This window comes from Chroicocephalus ridibundus, chromosome 2 (assembly GCF_963924245.1).
Source record: "Chroicocephalus ridibundus chromosome 2, bChrRid1.1, whole genome shotgun sequence".
Taxonomy (NCBI): domain Eukaryota; kingdom Metazoa; phylum Chordata; class Aves; order Charadriiformes; family Laridae; genus Chroicocephalus; species Chroicocephalus ridibundus.
Window position 1 is genome coordinate 20,486,107 of NC_086285.1, and position 17,126 is coordinate 20,503,232.

The 17,126-nt window shown below is 38.9% G+C and overlaps 1 protein-coding gene across 2 annotated transcripts in view; it reads left to right on the top strand.

Annotated features, from left to right (window-relative positions):
* Nucleotides 1-17,126, top strand: part of PIP4K2A (phosphatidylinositol-5-phosphate 4-kinase type 2 alpha) — a 115,337-nt gene that overhangs the window by 59,492 nt on the left and 38,719 nt on the right. For both annotated transcript variants that reach the window (XM_063324671.1, XM_063324670.1), the window contains exons 2-3: nt 5,355-5,452; nt 6,557-6,653. In XM_063324671.1, the coding sequence (XP_063180741.1) occupies nt 5,355-5,452; nt 6,557-6,653 (195 nt within the window). The remainder of the gene's footprint in view (nt 1-5,354; nt 5,453-6,556; nt 6,654-17,126) is intronic.

Sequence of the window (17,126 nt, forward strand, 5' to 3'; positions counted from 1 at the left end):
CTCAGAACTGCTGGTGGTGTTAAAAGTTCAATTCTATTTTTAGACCTCAATAATTTCTTTCTTCCGAAGTCTCTTCCACTCCCACTTCTTCCAAAATCTGTGTTTAAAAATACACAAATTTGTGAAGAATGCACTTGACTTTCTCTCAGAGTAACAAACCAGATGTAGCTTGTTTGTCTGGGCAGAACAGGCTGCTGTGCCCTGGCTTTCAGTGCAGAAAGAGAGCTGGGAGATAAGCAGAGCTGAAAAGAAAGTAGCATTTCCACGACTTCAGCCTCATCCAGCATCAGGAGCAGGGATTTTCCTGTGTGAGAAAATGCCTAGAGCCGTAACTGCGACCGAGATGTTTTATCAAGCTGTTCAGTGTGAAAACGTGTAATCCCTGCGTAGGTTCAGCCAGTGAGTCTGGCTGGCTTGATACGTTAAATTAAAAGTATCTATGCTGTGTATTAAAGCTGAGATATTAAATGCAAGAAACCATGTACACAATGAAGGCTTTAAACAGGAGGAGAGTTTCAAAAGCAACCAGGAGGCATTGCGAAGTAGTCTGCGTGTGATTTGTGATGTGCTTGGGATGAAATTTTGGACATTGGTGTACATGGCTTCTTTGATTTTGCACGAGGTTTTTGTTGTTGGGTTTTTTTTAATGAATAATACCAGCTGTAATGTGTTACGCGGGTTTCTTGCTGCCGCATCATAGTGATAGGCATCAGCTTGTATCTGTTGGAGAATAGGATCATTGTTCTGGCTCCTGTAGCTAAACATGCAATATGTGCTGTAAATTGCCTGTATTATATGCTGCTTAAATATCTCATTGTCTGCTTTGCATATAAGCAATTTATTGCTGCTTATGTTCTGACAGAATGAAAACTAATGTTTAATTATGCATTGCCCAAGTAATGTGGTGTTTAGGGTGAATGTATCTGAATTAAATAAGGGCCATTAATAATGCCTAACAATTTATGATATATTCATTGCTTGATTTCAAATCATATAAATTAGGGAAGCTTATTTGAAATGTCACCAATGTAAGATGGCTTTGTGGGAACACCTCTCTGTGTGCTAATTTCAGAATCATTACCAGCTGAGTCTTACTATTTATTCAATGTCCAGTAGGCTTTTATTATTCCCTTATTTGCAGTTTAATTACAACCTCTGTTTTCCTGACAGTGTGAATTCAATCCTAAACCTGCGGGAGCAAAATGAGTTGCAATCAGTGGGTTTTTTGCCTGAAAGCCTCCTCCGGCTTCGCCCCCCTCCCGCCTGCCATGACCCAGCCACAGCTCTGTGCACATCCCGACAGCCCCACGTTTTTGTACCAGGTGTTTAAAATTTTAAAATTGTTCTTCCTTAAAGTTTGTAAGTCATGGGCGATGTCTCCATCTCACATAACCCCGTGGTTTTATGCCAATATCACAGAAGATAATTCGAATAAATTACTTAAAGGGAGGTTTCTGGGTCACTTACTCATATCTTGTGTACGTGAGTTTACGAATGTTATTAATAGACATGAGGTATTTATACATAATATGCATGGTTACTGTGCAGCTAAAATCTTAGTCATTCATATTCAAAATAATCCATGCTAAGCCATTTCTATGTGGGATTTAAATTCCTCAAAGATAGAGTAAGCATTGTCTGTTTCAAATAGCAAGACAAACTGCAGCAAAATTTTGTATTGGCTACAACAAATCGGGGCAGTTAAAGGATGCGGGTTGCAGGACTAAAAGAACTTTCTCAGTATGATGCACATGCATTTATTGTAGAGACGCTATAAATGTGGATTCTCTTAGAAGTAATTGTAGTTAAATAAATGTTTGATCCCGCGTTCTCAGCAACAAGTCAGTCCTCTGTCCAGTGAGCTCTTTCCGCCTCATTTATGCGTCGTGATTCTCTCTGGTGGGAAATTATTTCCTATGATTTTCTTACATTCAGAAGCATTCCTTAGAGGAAAATGGGTATTTCCTATTTCTTATGTAATTATTACAGCTATTGTAACACAGTTTCAGTTGTAATTGGGAATACTGAACTTTCATCCTCAGTCACATTTCATTTGCTATTGCTAAGGGAGCCCGCTGTATTTAACTGGCAACATGAAGAGATGCACGTAATACTTGGCAAAGGTATCACATGCATCTTACTTAAAACTTTGTGTCACACTTGACTTTCAAACAGAAAAAGAGGCACAATTTTCATCTGAGATGAGTCAGAAGGCTCAATATGTCTTCTTTGTGCTTCATATTTAGTGTCTTTCAGATGTGACTGTTTCTTTACACGGTGATGGCAAAGTGGAGAATTGATCCCTCTGACCTTTCCCTTTTCTTTTAGCTTTTCAAGAGCTGTTTGGGGGGGAGTTTTGGATATTGTTTCTTCTCCCTTCCCCCTGCAATGTGGTTCCAGTTTCCAGCAAGATCTAATGACATGGGTATTCCTTTCTGTCTTGTGTGCACTTTCCAATCTGGCCTCATCACATCTATCCTAAAAATGTATTATTGCACAAAGAACCAGACCTTATACTTGAAAGGTTTAAATTAATTAATGGCCTGTGCCGCTGGGACGTGCCATTACTCAGCTGTGTGCTATACCAAAGGTCATTTCTACTGTGTGTTCATCACCTGCCTTTTTTTCCCCCTCTCCTGCTAGAGAGGAATTCGCTAAAATATTAGAGAGATCACTTCTACATACCTGCAACTTGAATGAATCTCAAACCTACATCCACACACACACCCCCGAAAAAAAACCCAGCCCTCCCCTCTCTCCCCTGCCCTACCCACCCCCCCCCCCCAAAAAAAAAAAACAAAACCAAAAAAAACCCAAAACCCTTCTGTTAGCCTGCATTTTTTGCCTGATTGGGGGGGGTGGGGGGTGGGGTGGAATGTGTGTGTGTGTGTATGTACGTTCACATCTTGTAGGGAACTTCCTGGGAGAATTATTTTGGAATTTTTGTTTAGAATAAAAGAATCTCTAAAGTATGCAAATATGAGCCCATTTGGCTATATTATTCTACTATGCAGATGACATTTGTAAGGCCTACAGGCACAATTAGAACTGTGCAATTATAGCACAAATTTGAATATTCACAGCGTGAAAGCAATTCTGTAGGTGTATTCAGGGATTTTACATTCTATAGGTGTATTTCAGAGATTTTAATTTACATTACTAAATTAAGAAAGTGAATGCATGTGAAATTTTGATCAATGCAATTTTGATAATCTAAAATCCAAATTTTTAAGGAAACTTGGGAATTGTAGGTAGGTCATTTGAAGATGTGTGAATTCAGCACTATTGAGAGTATTCAATGGAAGATATTCTTGGGATCACTTTTGGCTGGGGTGGGGATGCACGTAGGTCTCTGTTATCCCTCCTTCAGGTGTGCAATTTGTTGTACAATCCGACCGTTAAGAGAGTAGGTAATTCCGTATAAGCAAATCTAAAGTTTCATATCTCTGCGTAATATACCTACTCGTCTGTAGTTTTATTTGTACAACAGCTAGACTAGTTCTGCAGACTCATGATCCTGCCCGGTGATTTCAGGGTGAGATTGATGTACAGCGATATCAACTGTAGTAAAGAGCATGTATGTTAGATGTAGTGATTTTCGATCAATGTTTTGTTATTTTATGTTGTATTTAATGAGGTGTCAGCGTGATTTATTAGGTTTGTACAGCTGTGTTTTCAAAATTTTACTGGAGTTTCTTCTTTCTCTCCCTTAGAAGGAGGAAAGAGTGTTTTCCCTACAACTCCAAGGAGCAGAGCACATTGAGTGCATCCCAGACATCTTTCTGTCTGCTTTCTCTGCTCTGCTATAGAACTGCTCTGCCTCTATCTAGAGCTTTTCGGGGCTTTGTGAAGAAGCGTTCTGTAAAGTAAATTCAACGGATTTTATCAGTTTTCGTGTGGGCTGCAGGGGTCTGAATAATGAAAATGAGACGTGACGGGAAGCATTACTGGGACTTCTGAAGGTACTGAAAAGCGATGAGGCTGCCGGACCTGCCTCCTGCTTGCCTTGGGTGCTTTCCGCTGTTTAAGAGCAAAAAGGCTCCTCAGCTGTTTTCTTATGTTATTTTGCAAAAGTCATACTTGCAGCGAGTGCATTTTTTTCCTCTGTATTTACAACCTATAGCTGCTGCAGTGAAGGTTTCTCCAAAAGCCTCTCTTAAGCAGGATAGCTTTCATAGGCAACCAACAGCTTCCTAGTTGGAAAACAGTGTCGGATAACCAGCGCTGAGAGCAGTGGAGCACCCCTACGTTGCTCTATCCACTCCCAGTCTGTGTTTGTATTCGTGTAGGGTGGGTTTTCCCCTAAAACCTGCAGAAAACTGCTGAAGCAAAATGTGCTCCGCATGAGCAAAAGTATTTAAACCGGGGAAATTGAGATGCGTGACCAGGGTGTAGGGCACCCTAAGAACATAGGTAAAATGTATGTCATGGATATTTGGTGACTGTTGTTGTAATGGATATCTCATTCGTGGTTTGAAAGCACCGTTGCAAGCTCACAATTCTACATTTATCGTGTTTTAGTTAAAATTTACTAAAGTACGGATAGATTAATACCTGCAGTAATTAAAACATGCCTACAAACTAGGTAATGGTAAAGTTGTCTACATTTTATCATAAAGATGTGTCCAGAAGTAGATTTCAAATATATATGAAAAATTCTAATCTTGAGAAGACTGACAATACTTATTTCAAAACCAGAAAGAATAGGTGGTCCCCATAAATAGAACAAAATAAGGACAACCTTAGAATTTACTTCTGCACCTATTTCTAAGCAAAAATTAAGCTATTTAAGTAGTTTGTCCGACTTGAACAATCAAAAAAATGCCTAAATGCTCTGACTTACAAAAACTCAGCTGAGATCTGCACTACTGGAAGAAGCAAGCTCTGCTTATTGAGCATGTAAGCAAAATTGCATTTTATTTTCACTATACAGACATGTAAGACTAGCTCGTAAGCTGCAGAGGTAAATAGTTGTTTGATATACAGAATTTGAGTTATCTTTGGAGACTGTAGCTCGGTTGACAAAATAAGAACAGTGTGTTGGGATTAAAGACCATTTTGTTGGCATCCTCATTGACCTTCCATAAAAAGTAAACTCCAGGTGTGCTTTGAAGCACTTTTTTTTCTGAAACTAGTATAAATATGGAATGCTGTCTCTTCTTTTCCAAAGTGTCTGTTTTGGGATCGTACTTAATCTGGAAATAATAAATTTCCTTGTGAATTCCTCTTTTACTTACATTTGCTCCCGGGACGTAAGTGCAGGAAACAGGAGACTGAATAACATTTTCATAATTAAGACACATGCAGCATTTTTGCAAAGACATCAGCAACTAAATATATTCTGTTTTCTCTAGATCAATGAACTGAGCCATGTTCAAATCCCCGTTATGTTGATGCCAGATGATTTCAAAGCATACTCAAAGATAAAGGTGGACAATCACCTTTTCAACAAGTAAGTACAAGCAACAATTCTTCGTAGAAGTGGGTAGTGGCAGAGATGTTTTTATGAAGTACCGTGAACTCTGTTATTTTTCAGTTGATGGGACTGAAGTTTTGATGATTAAGTTAATCCTGCGATAAGCGTAACCATCTGTGCTGTTCTGAAAAGCAACAGCAGGGGCTGCTGGGTAGTATTTTTTCCTCCATATGGTTTATTATTGCCTTATGAGTATCTTACGTATTGAAGGTTATCCTTTCTTGGTATTTACGGCTGATACAAGCGTTTATTTGGGTATTTTTAAAAACATAAATTCACGTGCATGTACTTTTTATTAAATTAAATACTTGAACAAGAGCAAGAATTTTAAGCATATATCAAAGCTGAAAAATGTTCAGCTTTTTATAATCCATAATAGGAAATCATACCAATCATATAGAAGCTCCAAAAGTATTAAGATCATTTCATGTAATATCTGTGTCTCTTAAAAATAAAGCGGTCCATGAACAGTATGTACAAACATACAAAACTATTAATGCTGTTTTGTGTATAACCTGAATTTTATTCAAGAATATATTTGGAAAAAGGAATAATTCTGCTACTTTGGATCTCCTCTTCTATGGCAAAGGTCAAAATAACTTTTCTCACATATAAGTCTGAAATTAACACTAGGATATTAAAATTAGCCCCGTACTGAATGAGTCCATTTTTCTTGAAGCTTTGGCACTGTCAGTACTTTCTGGTGTCACAGATGGTATAGTAATTCTTGTGTAATCCAATCTAAGATTTCACCTTCAAAGCAATTTTAGGGCAATGGGAAAACATCCTTTTCTGCTTTTGAGTCCAGGTTACAAAGTTAGCAAAATATAGTTCATGTTTATTTCATCCAGCTATGTTGTAGCTTGGTAGAGACAAATATGTATAAATTTATTAAACTTTGTAAAGAAAAAGAATAGGGTGAGACCAAATCTCATTGGGGAAAAAAAAAAAAGCATTAGAAGAAAGATTGTAAATCTCCTTATCATCTGCTTTGTATGAACAGAATGGAGACAGAATGCTCTAGAGTTACTTATCGCATATGCAAGTGAATGAAGTTGATTTGGTTTTATGTTCTTTCAGAGAAAACATGCCAAGTCATTTCAAATTTAAGGAATATTGTCCAATGGTTTTCCGTAATCTAAGAGAGAGGTTTGGAATTGATGATCAAGACTTCCAGGTAAGTTAATTTTCAAAACACCTGAAGTGGTGATGTATACAGATTTTAAAGGTTAGTAATGGTGCAGCTGTGAACAAACGGGCCGATGTGCTGAAATAAAGTTATTTTATTTTTATATAAGTTGGAGGAAAACTAAGAGAAAAAGAAGACATTCTTTGTACTCCTTCCCCCACCTGCAAGCAGAATATTTCTGTTTCACCTCTTTGCCTGCCCTAACTGCCTTCTGGTTCCTATCCTGCTGCTATCTTCAGTCCCCCTCGTTTCCCGTTAGAGTACCTCCCAGTCATAAGCCGTATTATTAAAACCACGGGGTGATACCTCTTGCAATGAGGAATGAGGAAAAAATAATGTCTGGACACTACTGACAAGAGATGCTATATTCAGCTGGGTCACTTAGATAACAGTTGCTTCAGTGGTGTGTCTGTGTGAGATGTTGTTTCTGAAACGACCACAGCCTTTTTTTTTTTTTTTTCCTCCATGCTCTTTTTGTTTAGAAAAGAGTGACCTGTGGGCTGCCAACTTCATACTGCTTCATTATGTCTCTATTTCCGTTGTTAAGAGGATCTGGAAACAAATAGCTTGCGTAGAGCAGATACAGCAAAACAAGAAATGGCTCTCGAATTTGGCAGGGTTGTTCCTTGCAGTCAAAGCCTCTTTCTGTCTTTGCGAAAGAAAGTTCTTGAACTCTGATTCGCCAGTACTCACTGACATTCCCTTTTCCATCAAGTGCTCCTAATGCACGCTATTTCAGTCACAGGGACAAGTCCTTCTGCATTCACACGAGATGTCTTGTCCTAAAGAGCACTTGCTGTATAACCCAGTGCCGCTTCTTGTCGTGCTCTTTTGCTCTTTAAAACTATTTTGATGTGGGCTGCAATTGTGTTTGTAGCCTGTCACTGAGATATATTAGGAGAAGGTATTTAATAAATGGTTTCGAGTAGCTAAACAAATTGCACAAAATGCATTTGCCGTAACGCTCCCGTTCTTGCTACCTTGAGCAGACAGAATACTGCAGCCAAAATCACATTTAAGTCCTTCAACTGTCCCCTTTACCAATTTTTCCCCTTTTCAATAGCAAGCAATGTGTTAAAAACGCATAGACGGGTTAAAATCTGCTTGCAGGAGTGGAGTTGGAGATTAGGTTATGGATCTCAATATATATCACTGTAACTTTGGTAAGACATTTTCACAGTAGGTGGAGAAGAGGGTTGGGTTGGTTTCTTTTGGTAGAGCTGTCGTGATCGTATCCCATGGTTTTTCATTATCCTGGTTACTGAAGAACCATTTAAGAGGAAATACACCAAAACTCAGGCCAACGCTTAAAACAGTTATATCAAATTGCATTCTTGGTTCAATTTTCCTGATCGACCAAAGAGCATCCCATTGTTTGGGAAGTTATTTGATCCCTTTATATGAAGATTTCCTTTTTCTTGACAAAGGAAAAGGATCAGTATATCAAAGAGGAAGGACATGTGATTGCTTCTAAACTTAAAATTACAGTGTCAGCTCATGCTTGATATATTTTAGAAGATGGGGCAATGATGTTCCTAGGCAATAAAAGTTACATTTCAGTAAATGCATTAGAAGGCAAGATGCTGGCATTAGTTAAAACTGGCAAACTTCGCATAATCAAAAATGTGTGTTCCACAGCACTGTGAGATTGTTCTACAACAGAAATTCCTGTTGTAACTATGTTACACTGCTGTTTGGATTTATTGATGATAACAGTGATAAAACAAAGTTAAAGGATTGACACTAAATAAAATGTCCGTATTTTCAGATTAAAACCAAAAATACTTGTTGGTAACTATGTGTTTTGGGCTTTTTTGAAAATGTAACAACATCCTGGGTCTGATTCAACAGAATTACGTAGTAGTTAGAAAAAATTCTTAAATATTATTTAGTACTTCAAGTATATTTAGTGAAAAACAGACGATAGTATTAATTTTGATCTAAGGGAAGTCAATGTCTGCATTCACTATTCTTTCTTAGCTCAATCCAAGCAGTTTATCACTCTGAATTCTTATTCTACTGGACTGTTCTGAAAAAACTTTTTAAAAATGCTCGTAGTAGTAATGTATTTTGAACTCACTTTTTAAACTAAATTATTTTTACAGAAATACACATAAATGAAAATTCAAGTCACCCCATGTGAACAATGGGGATTATCCCTATTAATAGTAAAAGTTGCTTTCCTTTTGATGTTACATTCTCTGTGATTTAAAAAGAAAATCTAATTTGACAAAGGGAGGGTCACTGTATGTATTTTCAGATAATCATTGTCTTCAAGGAAGTTGTTCCAATGAATATTGTATACTCGGAGCCAAACATGAATTGGAAAAAGCCTGTGCGGTATGGAACTGAGGGAAAGCTTCGGGAAGAGATAGCAAATAAATTTCTCTGGGTAGTTTTTCTTATATAATGATTTTCAGGAAGGGAGTCCTAATCAATTGCGAACAATGTCATTCCCATTATTGAGCAAGATAGGATTGGTTTAGATAAATAAACCCAATTACCTTGTTCATTAGTCAGACACATCAGTTTAAATCAGGAAAAACATTAATTTTAAATGTTTTTGTTTTCAGAATGTTCTGCAGATATCCTTGATGAGTTGTTCCAGAGGGCAGATAGTGCTTACTTATATGGAAAGACTAAAAAATCCCTACCTCATGAGAAGAATTTGGTAGTGTACGCTCTAATTGCTGTGCTGTACTAATTTTAATTCTTGACATTGTGTTATTCGCTTTGTACAGTAATTTTGTAGACTGCTTAACACGTAGGCTTAGTTCACATATGGAATGGTTAATATAGGGATCTTCTCTTACAGAGGTCTCCTCTTATCCCTGAAGAGAGATTTAAATCTCATAAAGTACTGTTTTTTTCCTACAACCCAACCAACTTCAGAGTCAGGGGAATTCCTTAAATTGTATATGGTCCATGCCTTACAGGAAGCCATTTCTAGTAATGGCAATTATGATTCCTATAACGGACTCCCTCCCTTCACATGATGAAAACCAACTCCTTTTTTTGAGGTCTCTTTGGTAATCTGTCCGACATCTGTCTTTCATAGCTGGTTGAGCATCTCTGAGAGACGTTTCGATTAGTACTGAACCTAGGATTAAAGTTCCCTGGAGATACATGTGTGTTTGCTAATACTGAGTGGGTTTTTTTTGGTGATTCATTCTTTACTATGGACAGCAACGTGGAAAATACAGTATGAAGTTAGTTAAACCCTGAGTTTTATTCAAAGGTTGCCTATAGAAACTTGTTATGACAATTTAAGTCTTCAATCTAGGTTAAGAAACTTTGTTCTTATGTCAAAAAAATCTTTTATTAGACCCTCATCTTCCTTCTTGGTGATCTTGTATTAGTAAGATATCTGTTGCATCAAATTAAAGATAATTTTTAAAAGTGTCAAAGTAATTCCACAAGCCAGAGCATTAAATAATGGCCGTTTTTGCCTTGATGGGGTAAATTATCTTGATCTTGTATTTTTTAGTGTCTTCTGTTTCACTGAAGAAGAATCCCTAACTCTTTAAAATCCTCATAACATTGACAAGAAAATACTTGAGAGTTCCTAGCAGAAAAGAAAAAAAAAGGGATTAGAAAACAAATGTAGTAAAGTAAATCCCTCACTACAGGGCTAAACTAATTTTCAGTTTCTGCATTCCCCCATAGCTTTAGATATCAGTTTGGCAAAGGTTATTCTACAGAAAGGCCTCTTTTTTTCCAAAATACATGGGGTAGCTCTGGTAACTATGGGGTGTCTTTTCAACATGATTGACATAATTTCTTATGTTACAGAATCCAAGAGTGCAGTTCTGTCAGAAGAATTACAGGAATAGCTTCTGTAAACTGCAAAATTACGAGGGATTAACAGGCAAGCAGCTATCTTAATGCCCCCCAACAAACTCTAGAAAAATAGCATCTACTACAGTTACAAATGCTTCTGTTGCTGTTGCTCTGGAAAGGGAAACTTACTTTACTATGCTCCAGCACATCTGTTCTTGCTTAAAGTTACTGCTGAATCCCACATCTGGATTTTGCTAGGCAAAGGAGGGAGACTGGGTTCTTGCCTAATAAAATAGAATTGCTCTTACCAGAGGGCACCAGTGTCCCAGGGTACCTAATGAGCTTTCTGCTGGGGACGGGGGAGAGCACAACTGATTTTCCTTAAATTTTTAGTACCCAATGTAATAGGAGACGTGCTCAGATCTGACTTTGCCTGTCTGCGGGAGCAGTTTGTGGAGGTTCTCTGTACACGACAAAGAATTCATGAAGAACTTTTAGAAGATGGTCTTTTTAATGGTCTTTTAGGAGAAGTTCTTTTTAATTTAGAGATTATTATTATTTCTCTATGTGCATTTTTCCACAGAAAAGATTGAAATCTAAAATGAAAATTGAGAATTCCTGCTTTTAAGCAATTTCTTTAATAGCAAACCGTATTAACTCAGTATCTTTCACTTCTGATATGGGTGTCTCCTTACATTTCAATATCTCTCGTAGTTTTCTATATAGAAGGATTTATAGTTGAGACCTAATATGGCATCAGGTAAATAATGCAAATTCTAGGTTCATTTTTCAGAAGTCAGCCTTTAATATAATTTTCAAGTATCTAAACTTCAGTTCACCAAAATTCTTGTCAACCTGTGAATATTTTTGCTAATTCTGTGTGACTTATCCATTCCTAAGACATCACATTAAGATCTTAAAAACTATTTTACAGTCTGGGATGATATCTTTCTTCAGAAAAACAAATATTAATCAGAGCTCCCTGCTGGTGCTTCTGCACTGAAATTCACGCGTCCCATTTATTGGCCCTTGGTTTGGGAAGGAACAAGCCACCTCTAGCATCAAACTAGAGACAACAAGGTCAGCAATAACTATGTTAGGAGTGGGATCATCTTCCCACAAGATCATTCATGATCTTCTCATTGGACGTTTAATAAAATGCATAAAAAATCCTGGAAGAAAGAACTTTATTGAAAATAAAATTCCTGTGCTGGTCATTTTAGCATGGTAAGTCTGTCAGTGCATGAAAAGAGTGTCAGATGAGGTGCCTGTAGCAGACTATACAGTTTGTGGATCCCAAATGGACACTGGCACCAAGATATTCAGAACTGCTGACGTCTTGTTTGACGTGGGCATAGGCATTAGTGGTAGTAAGGTCTTGAGCCAGCTATGCTAACAAAATCTATGTCATTTGTGGTCTTTACAGCATGTAAAAAATGAAGTTTGCAATCTGAATGTTATGTTCTAGGATTTGGTGCCTTAAGTATACTCTTTGCTGGGTTAAAAACTGGCTGGATGGCCATGCCCAGAGAGTTGTGATTAATGGGGTGAAATCCTCTTGGCAGCCGGTCACCAGTGGTGTCTCTCAGGGCTCGGTTTTGGGGCCGGTTTTGTTTAATATCTTTATCAATGATCTGGATGAGGGGATTGAGTGCACCCTCAGTAAGTTTGCAGACGACACCAAACTAGGTGGGAGTGTTGATCTGCTTGAGGGTAGGAAGGATCTGCAGAGGGACCTGGACAGGCTGGATTGATGGACCAAGGCCAACTGTATGAGGTTTAATAAAGCCAAGTGCCGGGTCCTGCATTTCGGTCACAACAACACCAAGCAACGCTACAGTCTTGGGGAAGAGTGGCTGGAGAGCTGCCCAGCAGAAAAGGACCTGGAGGTGCTGGTGAATGACCAGCTTAACATGAGCCAGCAGTGTGCCCAGGTGGCCAAGAAGGCCAACAGCATTCTGGCTTGTATCAGGAATAGCGTGGCCAGCAGGAGTAGAGAAGTGATCATCCCCCTGTACTCAGCCCTGGTGAGGCCTCACCTCGAGTACTGTGTTCAGTTCTGGGCCCCTCTGTACAAGAGGGACATTGAAGTGCTGGAGCATGTCCAGAGGAGAGCTGCCAAGCTGGTGAGGGGTCTGGAGACCAAGTCATATGAGGAGAGGCTGAGGGAACTGGGCATGTTTAGTTTGGAGAAGAGGAGGCTGAGGGGAGACCTCATTGCCCTCTACAACTGCCTGAAAGGAGGTTGGAGAGAGGTGGGTGTTGGCCTCTTCTCCCAGGTGAATAATGACAGGACCAGAGGAAATGGTCTGAAGTTGCGGCAGGGGAGGTTTAGATTAGATATTAGGAAGAATGACTTTACTGAAAGAGTGGTCAGGCACTAGAACAGCCTGCCCAGGGAGGTGGTTGAGTCGCCATCCCTAGAGGTATTTAAGAAACGTGTAGATTTGGCACTTCAGGGAATGCTATAGTGGAGAGATTGTAGGTTGTTTGTTTGTGGTGGTTTGGGGTTTTTTTTGTTTGGTTTTTTTTTTGTTGTTTTTTTTTTTTCTTGGTGTGCGTATCATTGGACTCAATGATCTCAAAGGTCCTTTCCAACCATGAAGATTCTATGATTCTATGATTCTAAGTGTGAGCCCAAATAAGAATTTAGTGGCTGTGGGACTTAACCTTAGTATGTATGGCAACAGAAATTTTAACCTCCAGTTTCTCATATTCTTCCCTAGAGAAAACATTTAACTTGCCTTGCTTTCAGCGGTTCCTTCCCTAAACTTAGTGTCATTCACAATTGGGTATTCGAACTAGGAAAAAAGTAATTTAGCATGTGCTGGCAGCATCAAAACAACGAGCTGATAGGCACTCCCTGAGCTCCTACGGAGACAGCCACTGGAAGTGAGGCATCAAGCCAAGCTTTTCAGGGTTGAAGGAGAGAAGCTCCCAGAAAAAGCCCTAACTCTTTCCAAAGCAATGGCTTAAGCTGACAGCTCCAAATCCAGACCTACAGTCTGGATAGCTTGATTTAGGAAAGAATCACATGTTTTATTCATTAAACTCTCATTCAACCAAGTCAAGGAAACCATAGCCTTTCTCTTGGAAGGATAGCTCAGTGCAAAAAAGAAAAAGTTGGTATTTTTGCCTTTCTTTTTTTCAATGTCTTTCACCACAGTAATCACTCCCTGAATACAACTTGCTTATAGGTTCATAGGTTTTCACATCTTGTGAGTGTTGTGCATCCACATCTTGACGAGATCATAGAAGGGACGCTATATTTCTGACAGGTGTACCACAGGAGCAGTGGTGGTCTGTTCTCGTCTTTTGGAGGCCCCATGACGTTTACCGTAAGTCTTTGGAGAGTGCTGCTTTTAAGCTCACAAGAAGTCATCGTGCGGTATTGTCCATACAGCTGCCAAAGGCAAGGGCAGGTCATACCACTGACTGTGCTTGTAGCGTATGTTACCGGTCAGGTACACTTCGTTACATGCCGAACTTCTTAAACACGTGTCAGTGTCGGAGATCAGTGTCTCCTGATCATGTTTTCTCATCACTGTTTCCAGAGATGAGCCTGCTCAATGGCAGTGGTAGAATGCACGGTGCCAGCAGACAAAGTAAACCCCAGAGTCTTCCCTGCTCTTCCCCGTATGACAAAACCAGACATCTCTGGGTTTGGTGCTTCTGTTGTTACATTAAAATACTATCTGCCTTTCTTCTCTCTAGAAATCACTGGCGAAACACTGTCCTGAACGCCATCCCAGAAGCGGGCTGTTTATTTCAGATTACAGCAAAAAAAAACCAACTTGGAGTGTCTGTGTCCAGTTGTATGACACCGTTATCTCTTTGATGTGCTTCTTAATCAGTAATCCATGTCTAATTCATCCATATCCATCATTCCTGAGGTCTTGTAACAAGAAAAAAAAAGGTTGGGGAGAGCTGCAGGCTTCTCTTCACGAGAAGCTGTGCACAGGCCAGGCAGCACCACTGTAGCTGCTGTCACAGAAGAACGGCCAGACCGTCTGTACATGATTCTCTAACAGCGATGAACCGCTGCCAGCCTTTTCCACTGACCTATGATTTCAGTCATCACAGAGCATCATCTGTGCACTTGTTTTCGCCTGTTCGTTCATGCAGAGCTTGCCCAGAGGCACTCTGAAATAGCCTGGGATAGGATCTGATTTGTCTTTAGGGTACATTGGGCTTGTGAAGCTCGTTTTAGCCTTCCACGACTTTTGGATGAGATCACAGTACCAGAAACTGTTGTTTGCCTTTGTCCAGACATCGCAAAATGGGAAAGATTTAAATCAATGAGAAGCTGTTAAGCCAGTCAGTTTGAAAGATTACTGCTCTTCTAAAGATCTCCACACTTTATCACCAGAATTTTCCTATTGCCCTTTTTCTCTTTTTTAGGAAAAGCTCTGACTCAATGACAATTTTTATTAGGCTCCCTTTTTAGATTAGTTACGTGAAGTATTTGTATTACATCCAACACATAGTTTGTATGTTCAAAGTTTCTCAAATATAATCTTGTCTGCTAAAGTAGCAGTTAGAAAACAATGACATTTACATTAGATGTGTAAGAGATTAGAATGAGCTAATTAAATTGACCTTTAAATCTCTCCACCCTCTTGGAGGCTGTGGCTAATCCTCGGTCTCCCACTGTGGAGATAAATATCCGTGCTGTGAACGTTTTAAGCAAAGTGGGCAGAGGAGGAAGAGCCTCGCCAGCAGTTCGTCTTTGAAGAGGAGGGCAATACTTTGCCAGTTATAAATATAGCTTACAATTATGGAGGGAGTGGGGGACGACAAGCTTTTCCTGTACTTCAGTGGCGCTGCTCCATGTGTTTTCTCACAAAAATGGTCTCAGTTGGAGAAAATAGCTCCAAACAGCTTAACTTGTTGCTCTTAGAAACAACCAGAGTCTCTCTGGAAATCGGTTTGCTATTTTTGGTGTCTGGTGTTGGCACAGCTAGCATTATCAATAACATCATTCATGTTACTTCATTACAGCAGGCTGCCATTTTTCTTGACAAATGTGCAAGGTAAAAATAGACTTCCAAAGGATAAAGCGTTAGGTGGTGTTTTAGCTGGCTTCTAAGGACTCTTGAGGATGCCTCTTACAAAGTATTTGGCTTGATATTTTGTAACTTTGATTTTTAAAATGCCAGTTATTGTGAGGCTTTATAATAAAAAATAAAAATTATGTAAATAATTGATGATTAAATGACAACAATCAAAATCTAATTGTCAGTGAGCAGCTGACATTTCATGTAGTGAAAACCTGCAGAAGATGCAAAATCCATCCAAATGATAAAGTGGGATAAAGACCAGGATTTTGTACAAAAACCACTTTGATCACCTGGCATTCTGAGCCTGTCCAAATTAGATGCTTTTTAATACAGTCAGATGAATAGTTATATGACTAAAAAGGAGTGTAGAACCGCAGAGTGGGGAAGGCTGCATTTCAGGAGGTAGTAGCTCTGAGAAGGGAGAAGAGGTCAGAAAGGACAAGAATTCAGCACTATTGTGAGCTCCTGACTAGGAGTAACTGCACCCTTGGGTGGATAAATTGGAAGGTATAAAATAAGACCAGAAAGAACTCTTAACTTTTTTTAACATCTGTTTATTTTATACCTGAAGCTAATACTATATATAGTTTTGGTGCTAGTCATCTTAAAAAAGGATGTTGAGAATTCGAATATAGAAAAAATGCAGAAAAATGGCATCAAAGGTATTTAAGGGCATAGAGGATGCCTTGTGGTGGGAGTGACAAGAGTTTGACCTGCTGCATTTGCAAAAGTTAGAATTGGGAAGTAAGTAGTATGTGAGCATCCTTGCAGAAAAATCCTAGATACTTTAGGAAAGAATGAATGAGAATGGAAAAGGAAAGAAATAAAATTCAAAGTTAAACTCACCTTTTCAGCAATACAAATGATTAAATACTAGAAAAACTACAGTGGCGAATCTTGGTCTTCTGAAGTTGGAAAAATCAAGGCTGCCTTTCTGGAAGTTGTACCTTGTCCAAAAAGCAGAGATTGGAGTTCAGTTCAGGAATGGCTGGGTGAACTGAAATGGCTTATGCTGGGTAGAGGTTGTGTTGGATTCTAGTTTATGAAAATGTGTTGAATGCTCTAGAAAAGCTCCTGTGAACTTCAAAGAATTGTGGATCAGATCCTAAGAGCGCCTTATTCCTTACCTAATATATTTTTACTTTAGCAAATAAAACTCTGCGCAGATTGCTGAGAGTTTGGGAAAGAGATGCTGAGGGAAGATAGTGGGTCTATATTAAAACTAAATAACCTGACAGTTAATCTGCTAAAGATTGTGCTGTTCTTGGGTGAAATGATGACATGTAATTTAGGTGTGCTGATTAGATTTTTCTATCAAGAACTCTTTGGGAAATGAAAAAATAGGAAGTGGTGAAGCTTTTGCCCATTTATATAAGCTGTATTTTTATTACTTTATCAGAAATTAATTCTGTGGTACAGTACAAATTCCTTGTGATTTGTAGCCTCTCAGTACTGAAGACCAGATGAGTATTTCTGGTTGCCTGCTACTCAGTGCAATATAGGTGATATTTTTTATATAGGATTATATAAGGGCAGTGAGACTTCCAGCCAGTGATTTCTCAGAGGGAAACTATTTGGGAGAGAGGGGGAAGTATGTGAAAGAAATTTATCCAGTAGAGGT